Consider the following 21,101-nt stretch of genomic DNA (forward strand, 5'->3'; position numbering starts at 1 on the left):
AGCAAAAAAAAAGAAATTTTTTCTTTTTTTGGACAAAAAATATCCGAAAATATGCGAATATGTTTCGTTTGAAATTTTACACCTCGGGAGACTCCCATGCATTTTAATCACTCGCAGAAGCCCTAAAATTTAATGAACGACGGAGATCTTATTCAATGAAATAATAATTTGTTTCGTTGAGAGACTTCTCTCATTAATAAATAAAACACATTCGAAAGTAAAATAGCGATTTAAGAAAAATTCCATAAACAATATCAAAATAGAAAGTATAAAAAAATTCTACTCATTACTTACTTGTAAATAAAAAAAACACGTTGGAATGTTCACACAGCATTCATGTAACCTCGAGTAACAAGCTCCCTCAAAGGTGGAAAATGCAATGACTAGATACAGTAATACTACATATGTAAAATCAAAGGTAGATGGAATGTACGAGAAATCACAAGTTGCAGTAAAAAATTGAATCACATGTGGGATGTATGGAACATGAAAGGGTTCAAGTGTATGAAATGAAACTGGCAAATGAAAAAAAAAGAGGAAAAAAAACCTTCAGCATTTCTGAGGTTTTTCAAATTGCGTGAAATTCATGGAAACATGAGTCCTCATCGATATTTCCACCTCAGCATGAAGTCTCACAGGATTTGAAAACGATTGGAAAGTTGGAAATAGAGTGCGGGAGGACGGGTCCATCAAAGAGAAATGAAAAAAAGACAATCAGGATGGAAAAAAAAATCCAGTAGAGTGGAAAAAAAAACACAATGCCAAGTAATATGAACTGAAAATATTATTAAAAAGCATTTTACAACAAAAAAATAACTAAAAAAAGAAACAAACAAAAATACGATTTACATTTTTAAATTAAGAACAATTCGGTTGTATCCATTAAAAATAATAACATAACAAACCGTACAAAAAAATGAAGTTGAAAGAGAGGTTTTCGTTGTTTTGTTTTTTTCTTAATTTTCTTTTCATTTATATTAATTACTGAACAACGCTAATGTTCTTCTTCTTTTGTTGAATTAATTATCGAAAAATTATCTTAATTTTTGTATTTTGTTTTGTCTTTTTTTTTGTCTATCGCCAACCCATTTTAATCACGGGCTGATGTCTCGATGGCTAGCTGGCGCTGAGAAATTTCACTAATGATTGTTACATTGAGTTTAATCATCGCTTGTAATTGATGGTGAATTTATTCTCTACGTTTTGCATTACGTTTATTTTGTTAATGAAAAAAAATCACGTTTGCTCGAGGGGGAGAGAGAGAGAGCCGAGGGCAGTCCCACGTCGTTCATCGAGTATAAAAACTAAAGTACAGGAATAAAACGTTTCATCTCATTATCAGTAGGAATTTCAATTGGAATAAGAACGAGCTGTCAAGGAATTTCCAAGCAATCCCCTCCCCCCCCTGAATTATAATTATTCCCTAAAATAAATTTGAAAATATTGACAAATTGTTGTATTAATTCACTATCAATTACTCCCCCCATACACTACTCACTTTCATGAACTCAAAACACCAGTAAAACATAATGTTCCATCAATTACTTAACCGCTGAATAAATAAATTACCGAATTATCTTTAATGCTTGTTTAACGCCACTTTGGTGCAATTAACTAATACAGTAACAATCGTAATCGACTGATAATCAGAAATTTAATCATTGTTTTTCATTTTAATTAATAATTTGAGGTCATGGAGTGAAAATAAACAAATATTACTCATATGCACACAACACACACGCGTGAAAAAGAAATAATCATAGATATAATGATAATTAATGTAAATCAGAGTATTTGATTCAATAATTTATGTACAAAATGGTGTCACTGGACCTGATAAAGTGCCTTTATAAACCAGATTCTGCTTCATTTCGTAAGTACATGAGAATTTTCATCAAAAATTTACTTCTAATCGGTCACCAATGGGAGATACTGAGATTGCAACAATGAACAGAAACTCATCACTTGTGAATAAAGTATTGGAAAAAAATCAGGGCCCCCGAAGGGACTCGGGGGAAAAAGAGATTTGAAATTTTCCGGTCGTCTGACTCACTCACTCGAGCGTCCTGAATCGAGGTCGCACGTCGACTCGGGACTCTCGGGATTGAAAAAAGAAAGGGAAATAATCTTGGGTGACGGAAAAAAAAAACATTGCCATACTTTACTCAAAATGACAAAAATAAAGTGAGCTCTTTCAACTTTATCTTTGATAGTCGGCATTGATTTCCTCGCTCCCTTCAAGTAAAACTATTGAATTCAGAGAATAAAGATTTGTGTGAAAATACCAAATAAAAGACCTATTTTTCATCACTGCTCTTGCCAGCTAGCCTCGGCAGTCTTATTGATTGAACCCTAGGATTTTCAACTATTTTTCACCAACTAAATTTACTCAATTCCTCAATTTTAAATCAAAGACACCAATAATTTTGGGGCAGTGACACAATTGATCGTGAAATTAATAAAATAATACAATAATTAATAATACTAATACAATAAAAAATACACAATAATTAATGATTGTAAATTGTTTTAAACATGCATGAAGTCTAAACAAACCAAAACTTTCATATCATATTCTTGTCGCTCAGTTCACTCGACTCATCCAACAAAATATATTAATACTATTTCTTCATCATTTTTATTTTCGTTCAATTGTTTTGAAAAAAAAAAAAAAAAATTGTGTGAGAAATTAAAAAATACTACCTAACGACGTTTCACTCAACCAAAGTCCTATTCTTTCTTATCTATCCTCAACACATACTATTTCATTCCTGAATCGGTGTCTTAGACAAGTTAAATCGTAATGTATACTAAAAAATTCAATCGAACAAAACAAAATTCATAATGAAATTAAAAAAAAGTCATTCTAAATACGAATAGTGGTCAGCAGTCGCGTTGAATGATAATTGACGGGCAAGGAGTAATAATACAATTGATAACAGGGAGAGAAAAATAATTGGAGAATTCCTTAAATGTTACTTAATCCTCTCGCATTTCATCTCAATTCCACTACGATCTACCAACTACAATAGGCGACGCCGGGGCAAAACGGACACTTCAGAATTTCTTACAATTTCTTACAAAACCCAGTGCAATTGTTGATGAGTCGGAATAATTGTTGGTTCAACTAATCAATTAATTCCCGCCTTATGGGCATTAAAAAAATATCTCAAGTGTCCACTGTGCCCCAGCCTCCCAACTACATTGTGAGGAAAATAAAACAATCAAACAAACGGGCCTTCATCGGCCCTGGGGGGGAATAAAAAAATAATTAAGCACACGGTGAGGAGTAACCGAAGAGGCATCAGGAAGAGTTGATCAATCAGAAAACAATTTTTGGTCAATTTTAAATGAAAAACTACTCAAACTCAGCCAGATCGTCTCCCCATCACTCCCACATGACTAAAACAATCCTGAAAAAAACTAGAATGTCACGTGGGACTTGTGCACTGAAGACTAAAGTGAAACTTACAAAAGAGATAATAGTTCAAAAAAGAATAGAGATAGAGAGAAAAAAACCACTACTTTGTTGATTGGACATTGTCCATCTCGTCTTTACCATCTAAATGCAAAATTAAAAATTAAAAAAAAAAATGGAGAAATTACAAGTCTCAGCAAACGAGGGCTGTTCATCAGCATTCGAGGGCGCTCTCGTCCGAGGTATAACACATTAAAAAATAATGATCGAATAATATTATCAATAAACAACTAATCATATATCAGGGGAATTGAATAGATCAACTAAATGAAATCAACGATCAGCCTTCGTCGCTCGCTGGACGAAAATAATTCAGTGGAAATAATAAATCGATGACTACCCAACGATTGACGCGCGTCTTAGGAACTCGTTACATGACGATGAGCATTATAATGAAAACAACGTAAATCAGGATGGGTCAAGAGTCTTGACCTTCATTCCGTGTTTATGCTCGTCCTTTGAAACGAGAGGAGCAAAGAAAAAAAAAATTCAAAAATAGGGGTTGAGGGCTGCAAAAAAATGTGAATGGAAGGTTTTTCTTTTTTTTCTTTTTCATCTTCGTCCTCTCCTCGACCCACTCGGCGCACACGAGAAAAGTACGAGTGGTTATATTGAGAAAACAGTGGGATTATAACGCAAACGTGGCTGGACAGCGTTTTCACGAGGGCTCTCGAGATGAGGGAAAATGTTACGGGGGATGAGAGAGAAAATAATAAATCGGGGGCAGGGGGGGGGAGGGATGGATGGATAGGGACACGCTACGACAGTTTACCGGTGATTAATGACAGTAAAAAATAATATTGGATAAACATTTTGTCGTTTCCAGAGACTGTCGAAATGCACAGATTCTCATAATTCCGAAAAATCGCTACCAGACGCTCTTTCGGTGGGAGACTGAATTGAAAATCCCTGGAATGTTCAAGTGGGATAAAACGGCGGGAGGAGGGGGGAGAGGGGGAAGGGGCAATAACACGGTAAGAATTCGGGGGGAAAGTGACTAGCGGCGGCGAGCTCTACAACTAAACAACAACAACAGTATTTTCAGTTATAACAACATTAACAAGTAAGTTTTCGCGCGTGTGTACGTGTTTTTCATTCATTGTCTCGGGTTATTTTTCTTCATTTTTTTTGTTTGTGTCTCCGAGTCCGCCTCTCCTATCGTTTTTTTTTTTCTAATTTAAACCTTCACATTTTTTTTTTGTGCGTGTGTCAGGGAATTACTCATTCTCAGTCCCCTCAAGTTAGAAGAGAAAAATAAACAAATTACAAAAAAAAAAAAACGAACATAAAAAAAAACAGATAAGTTCACTGGCAAAAAATTCACAGCGTGGATGAGGCGTCTTGACGAGTATCCCTGGCGGCGCGCGTCACTTTGTTATCAGCATGTGCCTGATGATAATCGATGTTGCAGCTAGACTGTGAACGTCTACCAGTTGCTGATGAGATCGTTGGTAAATTACGATGCAATTGTGATTTGTATTTATCACACTTTTGTCTTGTTGAATTATCGTCAACGTTTTCACTTATTGATTTGAAATATTGTAATTTTCCCTTGTACGTTGACTCACGATGAGCCTGCGCCCATCATCCACGGCTCTACATGCCAATTGGTGGTACTTGTACATAACGATATATATAAAGACGATAATCCTTGCTGGCAAGTACAACTGAGCCATCATCCATAAGTGCAACATCAAAGCACTGTGCATGCTTGACTTTGCTCTCAAGTGCTGACACAAGTTGTCCCTCTTGTGTAAATATCGTTAAATTGAAATTATTGTGATTATCAGCAATAAGTATTTCACCAGCTGCATTGATACCAACGCCAATTGGATAATTTGTTATACCCTCACCCCCAATTTGACGCAGATAAGCACCCTCATAATTGAATACCTTGACACAGTGTGCACGATTATCACTGATGAATATCTCCTGTTTGTCATTAACAACAACACCATTTGGAAATTCAAGATGCTTTGAGCAGCCAAATTTCTGGAGTACATTGCCAGCTTGATCGAATATTATAACTCTCATAACTTTACACTCAACCACAACAATACGTCCCTTTGAATCAACAGTAACACCGCGTGGATGTTGAAGTATATTGGCACCAAATTTACGTACAAATTGTCCATACTGATTGTAAATCTGTATCTGATGTGTTGGTGAACGTTCAGTAACAATAATATCACCAGACGGACGTACAGCAGCAACACGATTTGGATATAGCAATTGTCCATCGCGTTTACCACACTCGCCAAATTGAAATTTGAAGCGTCCCTCTTTGTCGAATATCTGAATTCTGTGATTATTGGTATCAGCGACAATGATATTTTGTGCATTAACAGCAACCCCAGATGGCTCAGTGAATTGTCCCTCCATCACCCCAAATTCACCGAATTTACAGTGATATATCATCTTCTGTCGTTTGATCTGTGATTTAGGTGGGAATATAGCAGCAGCCGACATGAGCTTCGACGTAAGATCGAGGACGGAGTCGGTTGGTCCATTCGTCGTTGTCATTGAGAAATGATCGTTTGTGGTTACTGTGTATGTATCACTCCCACCGTTGCTCCATTTCTCGTATGGATTATTCATGCCATTCAGATTGAGATCACTGATTGTTGTTGAGAATGGACCAAGGCTGTTTACAGAGCTAAAACGTTTGGATATAACGTTACTCTCGAATGACGGTGGCGATGTTGATGCACACGTTGAGTTTGATACAAGGCCATTGCTGTAGGGTCTGTCAAGTAGTAGACCACCCAGTGAGCCAGCGCTGCCTGGTCCACTGCTTGCATTGCTACTATTGCCACCACTTGATAATGCTGTTGGTCTTGCTATTGGTGGCTGTTTACTCGGTCCAACACTGTTGCTGTCTGTGCTACTTCGTACATAACCAAATGTATTTCTAACACCGACCTGAATGGCCTGATAATTGCTGACAAATTCAAGATCAGCTGATTGAGTGGAAATGTCGGGTGTGTAATTGAGAAGAATCTGTAGCTTCGAGTCAAGTAGTTTCTTCACCATTAGCACTTCAGTTATGGTTGTGTACTTGGTTAATTTTTCAACAAAGTCACACGTCTGTTGGATCTTGTCAGCCATTTCATTGGCCTTCTGCGTTACAACACCGAGGGATATCTGTTTGGCGGAGAAAACAGATTCAAGCTCTTTGAGTAGCTCTTGCTTGCGTTCCTCGAGCATTGAACGATAGAATTGAAATGTATCGTTAATCTCATTCTGTGCTTTGTGATACTGCACTTGAAGTCTTGCAGCACCGTGGTCAGCGGCTTTAACAGCGGCCCTCACATCCGCTGCTTTGGCTCTACAATCAGCGACTGCTCTTGCAACCGACTCCAATTGTTGTGGTCCAACTTCGGAAATGTGAACGCAGTCGTGTAGCGAGCCAGGATGATCTGTTATTGTGCATTCCTTGCATACTGGCACTGTACAAGCACGACAGAAGTATTTCAGCAATTCTGTCTTGTGACGTGGACAGAATAATGCTTTCTCACCGTTTGTACCATTACCACCGCTTATCACGAGATTTGTTCGTGATTCAGCGCTTGATTCCATCTTAGAATCACCGAGATTTAGGACTCTGTGTCCCTCGAAGCAGTGCATAAATTGATGCGCCATAACGCAATTTGGACAGAGAAAATTGGCACAGTCGAAGCAACGTGCCACAGCGTCTGATTCTGTTGATTTACAACCTGTGCACCTTACGCCACGTCCAAGACGACAGTGACAGGTACCGTCACCCGGTTTACCCGAGTCAAGGCAGATATCGCAACTGTCAACGTCACAGATAGCCGAATCACTTGCTGGTGGTGAGCTCCCGCTAACGGTTAGCGGGGACAGTGATACCAGGGAGCCGAGGGAATTTGCGCGTGATTCCAACGAGGGTGTCGGGGAGGCCATCTTCAGTCAACCGGCATCCCTGCAACAATAAGAAACAGCACATTAATACATTGTTTGGAAGATCAGTGATCGTGAATTAGAAGGAAGTTGATGATTTGTGTACTTTTCTGTTTAATGTTGAGTGTGTTTGGCTGAAATTGACGCTAGACACCTGGAAAGTTGTCATCACATTACAGCTGTACTAAAATTTTGGTGCAGTTATTTGGAGAAAATTAATGAAGAAAATCAGATTCATGTTTTAATTGAGAATTCAAGTAAACTGGGGAACTCTGGTGGAATGTCAGTGTATATTTTGTGAAATTAGCAACTTCAATGTTTTCCAACACTGCTGAAAGAATGTGTAAAATCCCTGTGAGAGCCCATCCGTTTGACATTGTGTCCTTCAAGGACAATCACCACACGACATACGTATGTATCCTCCCGCATACACTCGACCCTTTAATTAAATAGCTCTCTCGGTCCCCTTGGTTATGTTTCACTCGAGCGACCCAGCACATCCTGCTACGAAAGACAGGCCAAACACACGAGGCTATGTTGGCAGAAGAGAAAGACCAAGGTCACAAGCACCGAAGGTTATCGCTCTCCCATTTGCCCTCCCCACCATCCCTCAGGATGATTTTTCTCTTACCCCAAGTTTCTACGTACTGTCTCTGTAACGCCCGCATTCGAGTCTTCTCTTACCCGAGTAGATTTACGGTGGCAGTGACATGACTGCGGATCGTTAATATTTTTTTCTCCTCTCTCGTCCTCGTTTTTTTTTTTTGGATAGCGGGAGGAGAGACCAAGGAGCTGGATCCTTCAGGAATAGCGAAGCGCAACGCTTCTGCATGCTTGTTCAAGTTACAGTGCAACATTCGGCCAAACCTCGACCTTCGTGCAGGAATTCAACGATGCAAGCGCGAGATAGAGACAAACTTACACTGGATTTCTCCACTTTAAGACTTGAAAGGGAGGGGGGGGAATTGGATGGCTTCGGAGAAGTTAGAGATTGAGATGAAAAGGAAAAAGTTTGGATTATTCTTTCCATTTGCATTCTTTTAATCCAACAGTTGAAAAATTTTTCTCTGAAAATCCTCCTCTCATCCGACAAGTTTTGCTCCCCCATTCTTTTGGCTTCTCAAGTACATTGGAATACTCATAAACTTGAGTGTTCTCGCAATTTCTTTTTTTCACCATCTTGTTGTTGTTTTTCTTCAACGATAAAACTGGAGTGAGAGGGGGGGGGGGGGATATAGGGAAGTGACGAGACATTCTCGTTTTCTCTGTAAGTGTCTTTTCACTCTTTTCTCTTGGTGCAAGAGTTGAATACTTGAGATCTTTCAGTTACCTGAGTTTTCACCAACTACTCGACAACTGCGGAAATACCTTGAGCATCGGAATCCATTCCACCCCAGTTACCGAATTGCAGGGTAATCTCTTTTTTTTTTTCACTCAACTATTTTTTTTCACTGAGAAAACGATGAAACGGGGGAATGAGGTACTTTATTCCCACGACTTGATCCATAGCTCTTGTTGCAGTATCAGTGTTTCTTTATTTGGAGGGGGAATGAGGGGATAGCGAAGCGAGGGAAAATCGAAATTTAATATTTTACAGAGGTATTAATGATGGATGAGGGCATGGAGGTCAGTCAATTTCCTCAATGGAGTGCATTGTCAAGCTTTCTCAGTTCTACACTTTATCATTCTCGTTTCCGAGTTTTTTATGCCCTCAAAATTTTACGATATCCAACATTCATGCGGCAGTTCTCACTGGGCTAGTGCCACAACTCGTAAACTGAAACACAGATGGGACCGTATTTAGCAAAGAAGCTCTGCATAAAACTCCCAACTGTCGGCTTTGGATTTTCTTTCTTCGTGCTGCGCTCTGTTTCCATCAACATTTTACCCACCCACATCTATCTCCCTGTCGTAAGACTTTTCAGAGACCATTTCAACGTACCAACAGAGTAAATAACTTTTTGCATAACCCGAGGGGTCCCCGTGTATGCGAAATAGGATTAAACCGTGTGGACAGCGTCGAGCTGTTGGGTTTTTTCTCTTTTTTTCCTGGGAATGGATTTTTTTTTTTTTTTGAGATTCTACGCGGCAGGATACAGGCGAATATGGCGCTTTCTCGTGTGTACCTCGGGGATTAGTTTTACGAGAACGCTCGATGAGAGGTAAAAAATTGAGGCGCAAATGGGGCACTCAATTAACCCGCCCTGACGTAAATTGTGTTTTTTTTTTTTTCATTCCTGTTGAAAACTGGGAACAAAGTCCTCTATGCCTTTCACGTCGTCACTGTGGAACTCTGGTTAATGCATCTCTCTCGCAATTTTTGGATTAAAAAATAGTCGCTAAAATGGGGCTTAACATTATTCTTGGGCTTCATCGGAATTTTTTCGATTTAAAAACATGATGCGTGGCTTGACAGTAGAGGGAAAGAGAGTTTAAATGGACAGGGGAAAAATTGAGTTTCACTCTGGTGCTGCTGGTGACGTGCTAGGATGAAAGAGGAGACAGGGTGGAAAATCATTACGTGCAACAATAGCTCACAAATTCACCACAATCCCCTCGAGGTGTTACTGAGAATTTTTTTTTTCTTCCCCACTTCAATTGCGAGTCGAGTTCCTTTTCTATTTGCGGGGAAAAAGTTTCCCCGGGGGGAGGGGACGGGAAAGGGGGTTTTTCTCTCCTGTTCAAAGGAAAATTATAGCTCTTCCTGTCGTCCACACCTACCACCCACCACTTTGATCTGTGATATTCATGGGAGAGGGAAACCACAGCTGTTTCTTGACCTTCGGGGGATAAAAAGTTTTTTCCGCGATTCTGAGGAAGTCCGTACTGATAACAAGTCTTTTTGTAGGGGGAGGGGGAGTTGTGGGGGTGTGACACGGATTTCAGGGAAGTTTGGAAACAGTGCGAGTAGAGAATTTATCGTGTTTGTTTTATATGAAACACGTTATTTATTACTTAAAAACTAGAGATGAATGGGAAAAAGACGAACTGTTTTGCCCCCGTATTTCTCGAAATGTTGCAAAATGAAATTAATTTTCGTATTTTCACAGCGTAAATTGAATTTTAACAACAAAAAAAAATTATGATTTCGAATGTAAAAATTGATGTCATGAAAAGATGAGTTTTTCCTTCGTATTGGGGCAAAACGGGTCTTTTTGTTTAATTTTTTGAAAATGCTTCAATTTTGTTGTTCTAGACCCAGAGAATTAGTTTATTTAAGGCAAATAAATTTTTGGTTGGAATGAATGAATTATTCATTTTATTTAAGATATTTCCATTGAAATAAATAGAAGAGTTTATTAATTTCCACGAAAAATATTGGTGAATTGAATGTGTTTTGTGTCAAAACAAAATATTTATTAATTTTCTGAGGAATTTATCAATTATTCGAAATTTCTATTTGAAGTGTCATTTAAATTTATAACAATTCCATAAGTCTATCCACTCCAGTTGTGAATTTTATACCCAAAGTATCACTTTTATTCAAAGAAATCACCCAAACTCGAGAATAACCTCAGTGTAATTATTTGTAACTCAGGAGGATCGTTAACGCGATGCAAAAGGATGAAAAAAAAAAAAAAAACTTGTATTCGATTGAAATTCGTTATTTCTCTGATTAATAAATGAATACCAAATTATGCCAAATTGTAACACTTGAATATTTCGTGAATTTTTGAATTCCTCATTGACTGCAGTTCACTTTAATAAACGATACTAATCCGTCATTGTTTGGCCACTCCCGAAATTTTAAAAACTTAATCCATTGAATTCTGAAACTGCCATCCAAAACTAAACCAATAATCAATTTTAAAAAATCAATGCATTGTAAACACCCAGTCAAATCGAATACCCAAAGTATCCCTTTCACTCGAATGAATCCCCCAACATAGAGAATGACCTGAGTGGAATTATCTGCAACTCAGGCGATGCAACAGAATAAAAAAAAAACGCAAAAATAAAGACTTTCATTCCATTAAAACGCGTCGTTTCCCCGATTAATAAATGCACAATCTATTCATTTATAGATATTTCCCAAAGTTAGATATAACCAACATGACGAGCAATAATATTAAACACGTCGTAACCAATGACAGTGTTTTCTACTTGGTGGCACTGCAGGAGTGCGTGCGAAGCCCCCTCTTCTCAATTCGATCGATCACCCACAGCATGTATTACAGTGGAGGGACAACTCTGTCTCTTTCTCTAGTTGCTTCTGTCTCGCAACTCCCCCCCCCCCCCCCCCCCCCCCCCCCCCCCCCCCCCCCCCCCCCCCCCCCCCCCCCCNCCCCCCCCCCCCCCCCCGCCGCCCATCTGGCGTTCCCCCTTCATTCCATATCCGCCACTGTGCTGAATACAACAGTAGGGGTCGGTCACAGACTCTCCTCGATGTACTTCACAAGTACATAATACATATGGCCCATGTATGTGCACGGAACACTTGGTAACCATATTTGCTCGATCATTGTGACCTTGACAAGGTGCATGGGAGCTGATATTTATGATTTGAATTGTGGGAATAGTTTTGGAATAGTTCTGATTGTCTACTGTACTCATTCATTTCGAGGATTGATGAGAGTTGACTAATTTTAGGTTTTGATTTTAGCAAATTTTTTTTATTCGTGGAATCGAATTGAGGAAAGTTATGGATTTAGTTCATTTCATTTAAATTTATGATTTATGTTTTGGAATAGTTCGGGTTGTCTACTGGATTCATTTATTTTAGTTCTTCAGTTTGGAGTAATGCGCAACAAGGGAAATGTTTCAACAGTAGATTTTTTAATTTGTTCAGTGATTTGAAAGTTTTCTTATTTCGTCGAAGGAATATTAATGGAGAAATATAATTGATGAATGCATTTATTTTGTTCCATTTGAATTTATGATTTGAATTGCGGGAATAGTTTTGGAATAGTTCTGATTGTCTACTGTACTCATTCATTTTGAGGATTGAGGAGAGTTTGCTAATTTTAGGTTTTGATTTTAGCAAATTTTTTTTATTCGTGGAATCGAATTGAGGAAAGTTATGGATTTAATTCATTTCATTTAAATTTATGATTTATGTTTTGGAATAGTTCGGGTTGTCTACTGGATTCATTTATTTTAGTTCTTCAGTTTGGAGTAATGCGCAACAAGGGAAATGTTTCAACAGTAGATTTTTTAATTTGTTCAGTGATTTGAAAGTTTTCTTATTTAGTCGAAGGAATATTAATGGAGAAATATAATTGATGAATGCATTTATTTTGTTCCATTTGAATTTATGATTTGAATTGCGGGACTAGTTTTGGAATAGTTCTGATTGTCTACTGTACTCATTCATTTCGAGGATTGATGAGAGTTGACTAATTTTAGGTTTTGATTTTAGCAAATTTTTTTTATTCGTGGAATCGAATTGAGGAAAGTTATGGATTTAGTTCATTTCATTTAAATTTATGATTTATGTTTTGGAATAGTTCGGGTTGTCTACTGGATTCATTTATTTTAGTTCTTCAGTTTGGAGTAATGCGCAACAAGGGAAATGTTTCAACAGTAGATTTTTTAATTTGTTCAGTGATTTGAAAGTTTTCTTATTTAGTCGGAGGAGTATTAATGAATAAATATAATTGATGAATGCATTCATTTTATTCCATTAGAATTTATGATTGCAATTGTGGGAAGAGTTTTGGAATAGTTCACATTGTCTATTGCATTCATTCATTTTGACGATTTATTTGACTCAAATTTACTCAAATTTATTTGAGTTTTTCATTTTGGAGTTAAACGCATTAAGGGAAATGTCTTCATAGTAGATTTTTTAATCCATTCATTGACTTGAAGGATTAAAAAATCTCAACAGTTACGCTCATTTATTTGAAGAATTAATTGATGAGTGCATTCACTTGATTTTACTACAGAATTTATTTGAAATGAATGCATAACTGCAAAAGTTTCTATTTAGAATTAATTAAAAAATATAAACATGATTGATCAATCCTTAGTTCCATCCTTGGACTGAACGTTTTGATGGAACATTGATGCACCATTCCACAATCTAACTCAATATTTCACCCATTCCAATGTTTCATAATTTTTTAATTCCAAAATATCCTCCACGAGCGTAAGAAAACGAATAGCGACACCCGAGGTAATTTTTCCCCTCCCATTTTCCATTCAACTCTATCAAACTTTTTATAAATTTTTTTCTCGCTCCAAAAGATACAAAGCCCAACTTTCATCGTTCACTTCTAGTCATCGCTCCCCCCCCCGCCCCCAGTCACTCAGTCCAGTCGAAACTTTGTCAAGTGACGAAGGTCAAGCGAGTCGCATTTTCACGAGAGACTTTTGACGATCGATCGCGCCTCAAAAGCCTCTATGATTACAGTCATGTGAGAATGCCACAGGCCGTATAAATTCTCAATTTTCCTCTCATTTCTTTTTAAACTCATATCGGGGGATAATTTCAGCCTCATCTGGGGGATAATCAACGTGGCTGACCCAAATTGACGTAATAGACTCCTTTCACCCTTATTTACAACGTTTTCTATCCAGTTAGAAATATCGATCTACCTCTATGTCTCACCCCGTGGTTTTTGTCCAAGGCTGACCTTCCGAGATATGAAATTTCACGCTCCATTGCACTGCAAGGGCTTTTTCAATTTGCATTAGACTGCTTAATCTTTTNAGCTGATCCATCTTGCCCCATGGGTTTTAATATTACTTTGAAAATATTTTGAGGAATTAAAAAATGGAAAATTATGAGGTGAATTCAGGTTTGTTGNCCCCCTTTGAGTTACATGATTGAACTCTAATTACTGCAATCTCGACGACCAAGTGGGATTAACTGATGGAAAATAACTCAGCCTCTCTCCAATTTCCATGAATATCTGACAAATGAGACACTGGGGGGAGAAGAGGGATGACGTCATTGGACACTGGGGAATTTTCCACAGTGTCAGATGATAAGATAAATTGTTTTCAGAGAGGATAAGACCAGTTGACGTGGTTTCACACGAAATTAGGAAATAGCTGGTCCATTTTGGAACATGCCTTTTAACATTACTTTGAAAATATTTTTAGGAATTAAAAGATGGAAAATTATGAGGTGAATTCGGGTTTATTTGAATTAAATGAATGGATTTATTCAAGCTTTTTAGTTAAATCGAATGAATAGTTTGTTTTTCCTATGAACAAATGTTTCTTTGATGTAAATGAAGACTGGGTTATAATAGTTCTTTATTGGGATCAAATGAATCATTTATTTGACTCTTATAGAGGATTTATTCGGAATGAATAAATTATCTATTTGACGTAATAAAAAACTTCTTGTTGAACGGGAAAATTTGTAATGAAGCTTTATTTGATTCAAATGCTTCATTTCTCTGAGAATAATTTACGAGTTTAACCATTTGCGAGTTTAGAGGGTTTGAAAATCGGTGGTTTGAGTTGGACCTTTTCCACAGTGTCAGATGTGATAAGACAATACTAGGAAATTAGGAAATAAGCTGATCCATCTTGCCCCATGGGTTTTAATATTACTTTGAAAATATTTTTAGGAATTAAAAAATGGAAAATTATGAGGTGAATTCGGGTTTATTTGAATTAAATGAATGGATTTATTCAAGCTTTTTAGTTAAATCGAATGAATAGTTTGTTTTTCCTGTGAACAAATGTTTCTTTGATGTAAATAAAGATGGAGTTACATTAGTTCTTTATTGGGATCAAATGAATCATTCATTTGACTCTTATAGAGGATTTATTCGGAATGAATAAATTATCTATTTGACGTAATAAAAAACTTCTTGTTGAACGGGAAAATTTGTAATGAAGCTTTATTTGATTCAAATGCTTCATTTCTCTGAGAATAATTTACGAGTTTAACCATTTGCGAGTTTAGAGGGTTTGAAAATCGGTGGTTTGAGTTGGACCTTTTCCACAGTGTCAGATGTGATAAGACAATACTAGGAAATTAGGAAATAATTTAAGGAATTAAAAAATGGAAAATTATGAGGTGAATTCAGGTTTGTTGGAATTAAATGAATGGATTTATTCAAGCTTTTTAGTTAAGCCAAATGAATAGTTTGTTTTTCCTATGAACAAATGTTTCTTTGATGTAAATGAAGACTGTGAGTTATAATAGTTCTTTATTGGGATCAAATGAATCATTTATTTGATTCTTATAGAGGATTTATTTGAAATGAATGAATTATCTATTTCATGTAATAAGAACATTCTTGTCGAACAGAAAAATTTGTAATGAAGTTTTATTCGATTCAAATGTTTCATTTCTTTGGGTATAATAAACAATTTGTGAGCTTAGAGGATTTGAAAATATGTAATTTTGACATAAAATAATTGCATAAATTGTCAGATGTGACAATAAGACAATATAATATACAATTTGGGGTTTACCCCAAAAGTTACACCAAATTTCCAAACTAAATTCCATCAAATGAAAATTTTTGATAAATCTCAGAAATTGTGGATAAAATCGGTCTTTTATCTCTGAAATTGATCGATATGTTGTACAAGAAAAACCGTTTCGTGATCCCTCTACCCCACCGACAAGCCGCCCCCACAATCTCAAAAAAAAATCATCAATTCGCCCCAGACATTTTTATCGACCTTGGAAACCTTGAAAATGATGAGGAAACCTTGATACATCTGGACCATAACCTCGACTTTGCGCACTTTTGCCAGGGGCGGATTCGATTTTCGGTTGGATTGCAGACACGAATAGTGGGGAATACGAGGGAAAATAGGCAGAGAGTCCCCCCCTGAATAAAAGTACAGCCCGAGTGAGACAGATGTTAGACAGACAAGGTGCAAAGGGGAGGAAGGGAAGAAGGGAGGAGGGAGGGTATGTTCATCTCGGCAATGGTTCCCCCCTTGTCGGTTGAAATGCAGCCCCCAGTTGCCGAACGACGCGTCTCGTTGCCCTGGCAACGCCGCATCGACCGACACTCGCACCCCCTCGACGCCCCTGGCGCAACAGCCGTGAGGGGTGAGCTCTGTACAATTTTGTAATGTGTGTGTGTGTGTGTGTGTGTGTATGTGTGTGTGGATTTTATAAAGGGGGAGAGGGTGAATCAGGGTCGGGATGGGGGACCGGCGACGGTGTGGTGGCGCGACGTCGGATAAAAAGGGGCGGGGGAGGAGGGAAGGGGATTTCTGTGTACAACGGTGTGCTTCACCTCTCGGTTATACACTCCCTGTCGCACCCCCTCACCCGGACATTTATGGATGTTGAAACTTCAACGGTGCATCGCCCTTCCACGCAGAATTCATTTCAATGTGTTTTTGGCTTTTCTTTCTCGCGAGTTTGTTGTTTTATTTGCGGGTATTTTGCTGGGATGTTATTGGTATTCTCCCTATTTTTTTGGTGCGCTGTTAGAGATTTCTTGAGAGCAATAGCAGTTGAACTCTCGATGTTGGGAGGTTTAATTCAATTTAAGGGCAAATTATGCGTAGAATTTCTCATTCGTCTTGAGAATTCAAGATGATTGGGGATTTTGTATTGGGGGATTACTGATGTTTCAATGACAGGTTGAATTTTCAAACTCGTTGTGAAAATTAAACGTTAGATTTAATTCAGTAGTGAAGCGGTAAACCGAGTTAAGTCGATTTTGACTATTAGCTAGTTTTTGCTGAATATCTCGGAATCTAAGAGAGATAGCAAAATTTTTCTCATAACTTTTTTTATAACGCTCTATTGGCTCTACAAAAAAGGTCATGACAAAAATCTTTCTATCTCTTTTAGATTCCGAGATATTCGTCAAAAACTAGCCAATAGTAAAAATCGACTCAACCCGGTTTACCGCTTCGCTACTGAATTGAATTGTCAATGGGTGGAGCATTCAGAAACGTAGACGGAGAGATTTTGAAATTTTTTATAGTTTTCGTTGTCATGTGAACGTGGAAATCAACATTTTTTCGGCAATGAAATGTACGGAATTTTCGTGTGAATGAGTCATGGTTAAAATTTGAAGATGCGCAAGCGAAAATTGCAAAGTTATTTAATGAGAAATACTTTGCGTGAAATTTCACGTTTTGTGAAGTGGAAAAATGACTCCTTTGGGAGTAAAAAATAATTTTTCATAAAAAAAAATATCATGATGTGATAATTTAATTCAAGTTTCAACGAATTTCGCGATATAAAAACCACAATTTCAAGGAATAACTGATGAAAACTAGGAAAAAATCAGGTGAAAAAAATTCTTGAATATTTAATTAACAGAAAATTCCGCGTCATTTGATACCGAACATTAATGTTTATTCTAAAAACTCCAGTAAGTGGGGGAATTATTGTTGTTCTGCTGTTAAAAAAATTGGAATTCCCCTGAATTTTCCATCTTCACTTCAATTTAATATAGCTCTTCTGAAAAAAACTACTACAACGTTACCGAAATGTCGTTGTTCTCCTAAAAATGTATATTATTCCCGTATTTTCCCCCAATTCCTAAGAAATAATCATCAATTTCTGTTCAATTTTGTTTTTATTCCTCAATAAAAAGAAGATAATTTTATTTATTCTGTTCTGACAATACCTCATCATCATTTCGATGAACCTTCCACCAACCACTGATTCCCACTGTTCCTTTCAGAATGACCTCATCATTTCTGTTGATATTTCCCTCCCCAAATGAAGTTTTTAATCACAAATAGAGTCCACCCTCCTACTGCAGCAATTTGAAAATCGATAGGAGTCAGCGTGACAATCATCCGAGTCATCACAACGGCAACGGTGATTGGAGGCTATTCCACCCTCGCAAAGCTCCCCAGGATCTCACCGGGGCTTTTCCAACCACCGCAAACCAATCGATATTTTCTCTATATGCCAGTTTAATTAAATCATTTTATCTTGATGCTGGTTAATTCGATCCCGACATCGTCATATTTAAATCCATAATTTCCCCTCAATCTCAATGGCGTTAATACAGCGGCATTCGCCGCTGGTTATCCATTAATTAAAATGAATATTGAAAGTAATCAATAGTTTCTCCATTCGTTTCGATTTTCAGACTCTCCTCGAGTTGAATTCAACGGCTGTTGCTGGGGCATCACGAGACAGTTCCCATAATTAAATCGATAAATGTGGCTGGCTAGTTGTGTCGTGTGATACACCAATGGGGGTGAACCGTCGAGTAAATAGTGTACGGGGGTGAATACATAGGGCCAGCCCTCAGATACTGCTGGAGTGTTGTGAAATAGAGGGGGGAGAATGAGTGGAAAGCGAAAGGGTAGCGGTTATAACGAGACACAACCAGCTGCCACACGATCGATATAACCACTGGATGCCGAAAAACATATTCTACGGAAAATTTCAGGCCACTATGGCATCCTTAGAAGAGCAATTTCTCGAGTGAAATATTTAGCGTTGGAGATTGAAGGGATGGAGAATTTCATATTAAGAATTTAGAAGGGGATGTTGTAACGCCTGTGTAACGCTCGTTATTAAAAATTTTTATTTTCGTGATCGTAAGGTTTTGGTGGAAATGAATGAACTCATGGAATTCTCAGAAATTATTTCAATGTGAAATGTTGCAATTGCATTGTTTAAGATTTTTTGCTGAAATTATCGGGACACTTCTCGGAAATTATATAAGATTATACTAGCAGTGAAATTGTGAGGATTTCATCATTGGAAATTTCAAATTGTATGGAAAAGTCGATGGAAAATGTAAATTTCAGTTCAGTTATTGCATGAAAATGAATAAATACCAGTAATTGACAATTCAGCACAATTGGCAGTGATTATTCATATTTTGATTGAGAATTCAAGTAAGTTGAAGAATTTTCGTTTTCCTGTTGCTCAAAAATTTGGAATTTCATGATTTTTTTTACTGAATGCCGAACAACATATTCTACGAAAAATTTCAGACCACTATGGCATCCTTAGAAGAGTAATTTCTTGAGTGAATTGAAATATTTCGCGTTGGAGATTGAAGCGATGAAGAATTTTAAATTAAGAATTTAGAGGGAATGTCCCGCACGCCCGTGTAACGCTCGTGATTAAATTTTTTTATTTTCGTAATCGTAATGTTTTTGGTGGAAATGAATGAACTCACGGAATTTTCATCTAATTATTTCAATGGAAATATTTTGACTGCATTGGTGAGATTTTTTTGGCTGAAATTTGCGGTACACTCCTCGGCCATTTCTGTGATATTACGCTTCCACTGAAATTGCGAGAAATTCAATTGTTGGGAATTTCAAATTTTATGGAAAAATCGATGGAAAATGTAAATTGCAGTGAAATTATTCCGTAAAAATTAATAGACATCACTAATTGAAAATTCTGTATTCAATTTGGCACTGAATAGTCATCTTTTGATTGAAAATTCAATAGAGTTGGAGAATTCTCGTTTTCCTATCGCTCAAAAATTTGAAATTTCATTGAATTCTTGGTAAAATCTGAAATGTCATGATTTCTTTTGACGTCATTCCAGCAAGGGATTATTGCAGGTTAACAAATTCATACTTTTCATCATTTAAATAATCATTTAATTTCTAATTATCCAGGACTTTATTCACAAAAGAATTGCATGTGAATAAAAATGCAAATAAAATTTAAATTTGAGAGAAAATTCAAAGCTTTATTACGAACTTTTGAATAAATCCATTCATTTGATTCAAATCAAGTTCATTCAATTCATTAATTTCTTCTTTTCGCATTTTTATTCATGATTAATTTTTATGAATCCCCTAATTTACCTCTCACTTTTCTTTTTAAATACAAAGTTGATAATTTTTCATTCATCATTAATTCCCATCAGCACGATAAAACCTGATAAACATTTGTTATTTCCACAACATTATAAGAACGAAAATCCGCTTTCCCATGAGTTGAATTGTCTCAAAAAAACCTCACTGACAGAACAAAATAAGTCCTAAAAAACCCACATCTCCATTTCACCACCTAGAATCCCCCACGAAGAGCCTCGAAACAATATCTCATCCGATTCAAGGTCAAGTCCCCCAATTACCCAACAACTAAAATAATACAATTAAAAACCGCAATAAATATCACTGAAATATGTTAATGATCTGTTTGAGGAGCACTGGGCGTCCCTGAATTTTCCACCAACTCGTGTGCGCACAGAGCGTGACCGTAAGCGAAAAACATAGCCAAAGCTGGGCACAGACCTCACTCCCTCTCGCTCTCTCAATTTCGCAATGCCCCGGAGTCCCTCGCGTACCGCTGGATGCTGCACGCTTACTCCACAGTCAGATATTTTATTATGTCTCCACCGTGAAGCCTGCGCTACGCTGCTCCTCACAAGTGAGTGAAGTTACATACCCATTTCTAGGTACGAAATACGAAACAGATTGGGTGAGAGAGATATAGCCGGGGGGATAATGCTATAGGGGGGGGGAGAGAGAGAGCGAGCGAGCGAGCGAGAGAGAGAGAGAGAATGAGAGAGAGAGAGCGAGCGAGCGAGCGAGAGAGAGAGAGAGAATGAGAGAGAGAGAGCGAGCGAGCGAGCGAGAGAGAGAGAGAGAATGAGAGAGAGAGAGCGAGCGAGCGAGCGAGAGAGAGAGAGAGAGAGAGAGAGAGAGAGAGAGAGAGAGAGAGCGTGGAGGACAGAGTTGTTGCCGGCGCACCGAGAGAGGTCACTGTACCCGTTGAACCGCGCCGACGGAAGGTCACCATCCGGACGAGCGCTGCTAATCGAAGTCAGGCGGGTATCGATTCTTCGAGTTCGCTTCCGCTTCCCACGCCCCTCTACTG

The 21,101-nt window shown here is 37.7% G+C and overlaps 1 protein-coding gene across 1 annotated transcript in view; it reads right to left on the reverse strand.

Annotated features, from left to right (window-relative positions):
• Nucleotides 1–766: 766 nt before the first annotated feature.
• LOC107041182 (brain tumor protein) overlaps nucleotides 767–21,101 on the reverse strand; it is a 41,005-nt gene continuing 20,670 nt past the window's right edge. The window contains exon 2 of the mRNA XM_015261619.2: nucleotides 767–7,421. Coding sequence (XP_015117105.1) covers nucleotides 5,075–7,402 — 2,328 coding nt within the window. The 5' untranslated portion in view covers nucleotides 7,403–7,421 and the 3' untranslated portion in view covers nucleotides 767–5,074. The remainder of the gene's footprint in view (nucleotides 7,422–21,101) is intronic.

This window comes from Diachasma alloeum, unplaced genomic scaffold (assembly GCF_001412515.2).
Source record: "Diachasma alloeum isolate Michigan unplaced genomic scaffold, Dall2.0 Dall_scaffold_00358, whole genome shotgun sequence".
Taxonomy (NCBI): domain Eukaryota; kingdom Metazoa; phylum Arthropoda; class Insecta; order Hymenoptera; family Braconidae; genus Diachasma; species Diachasma alloeum.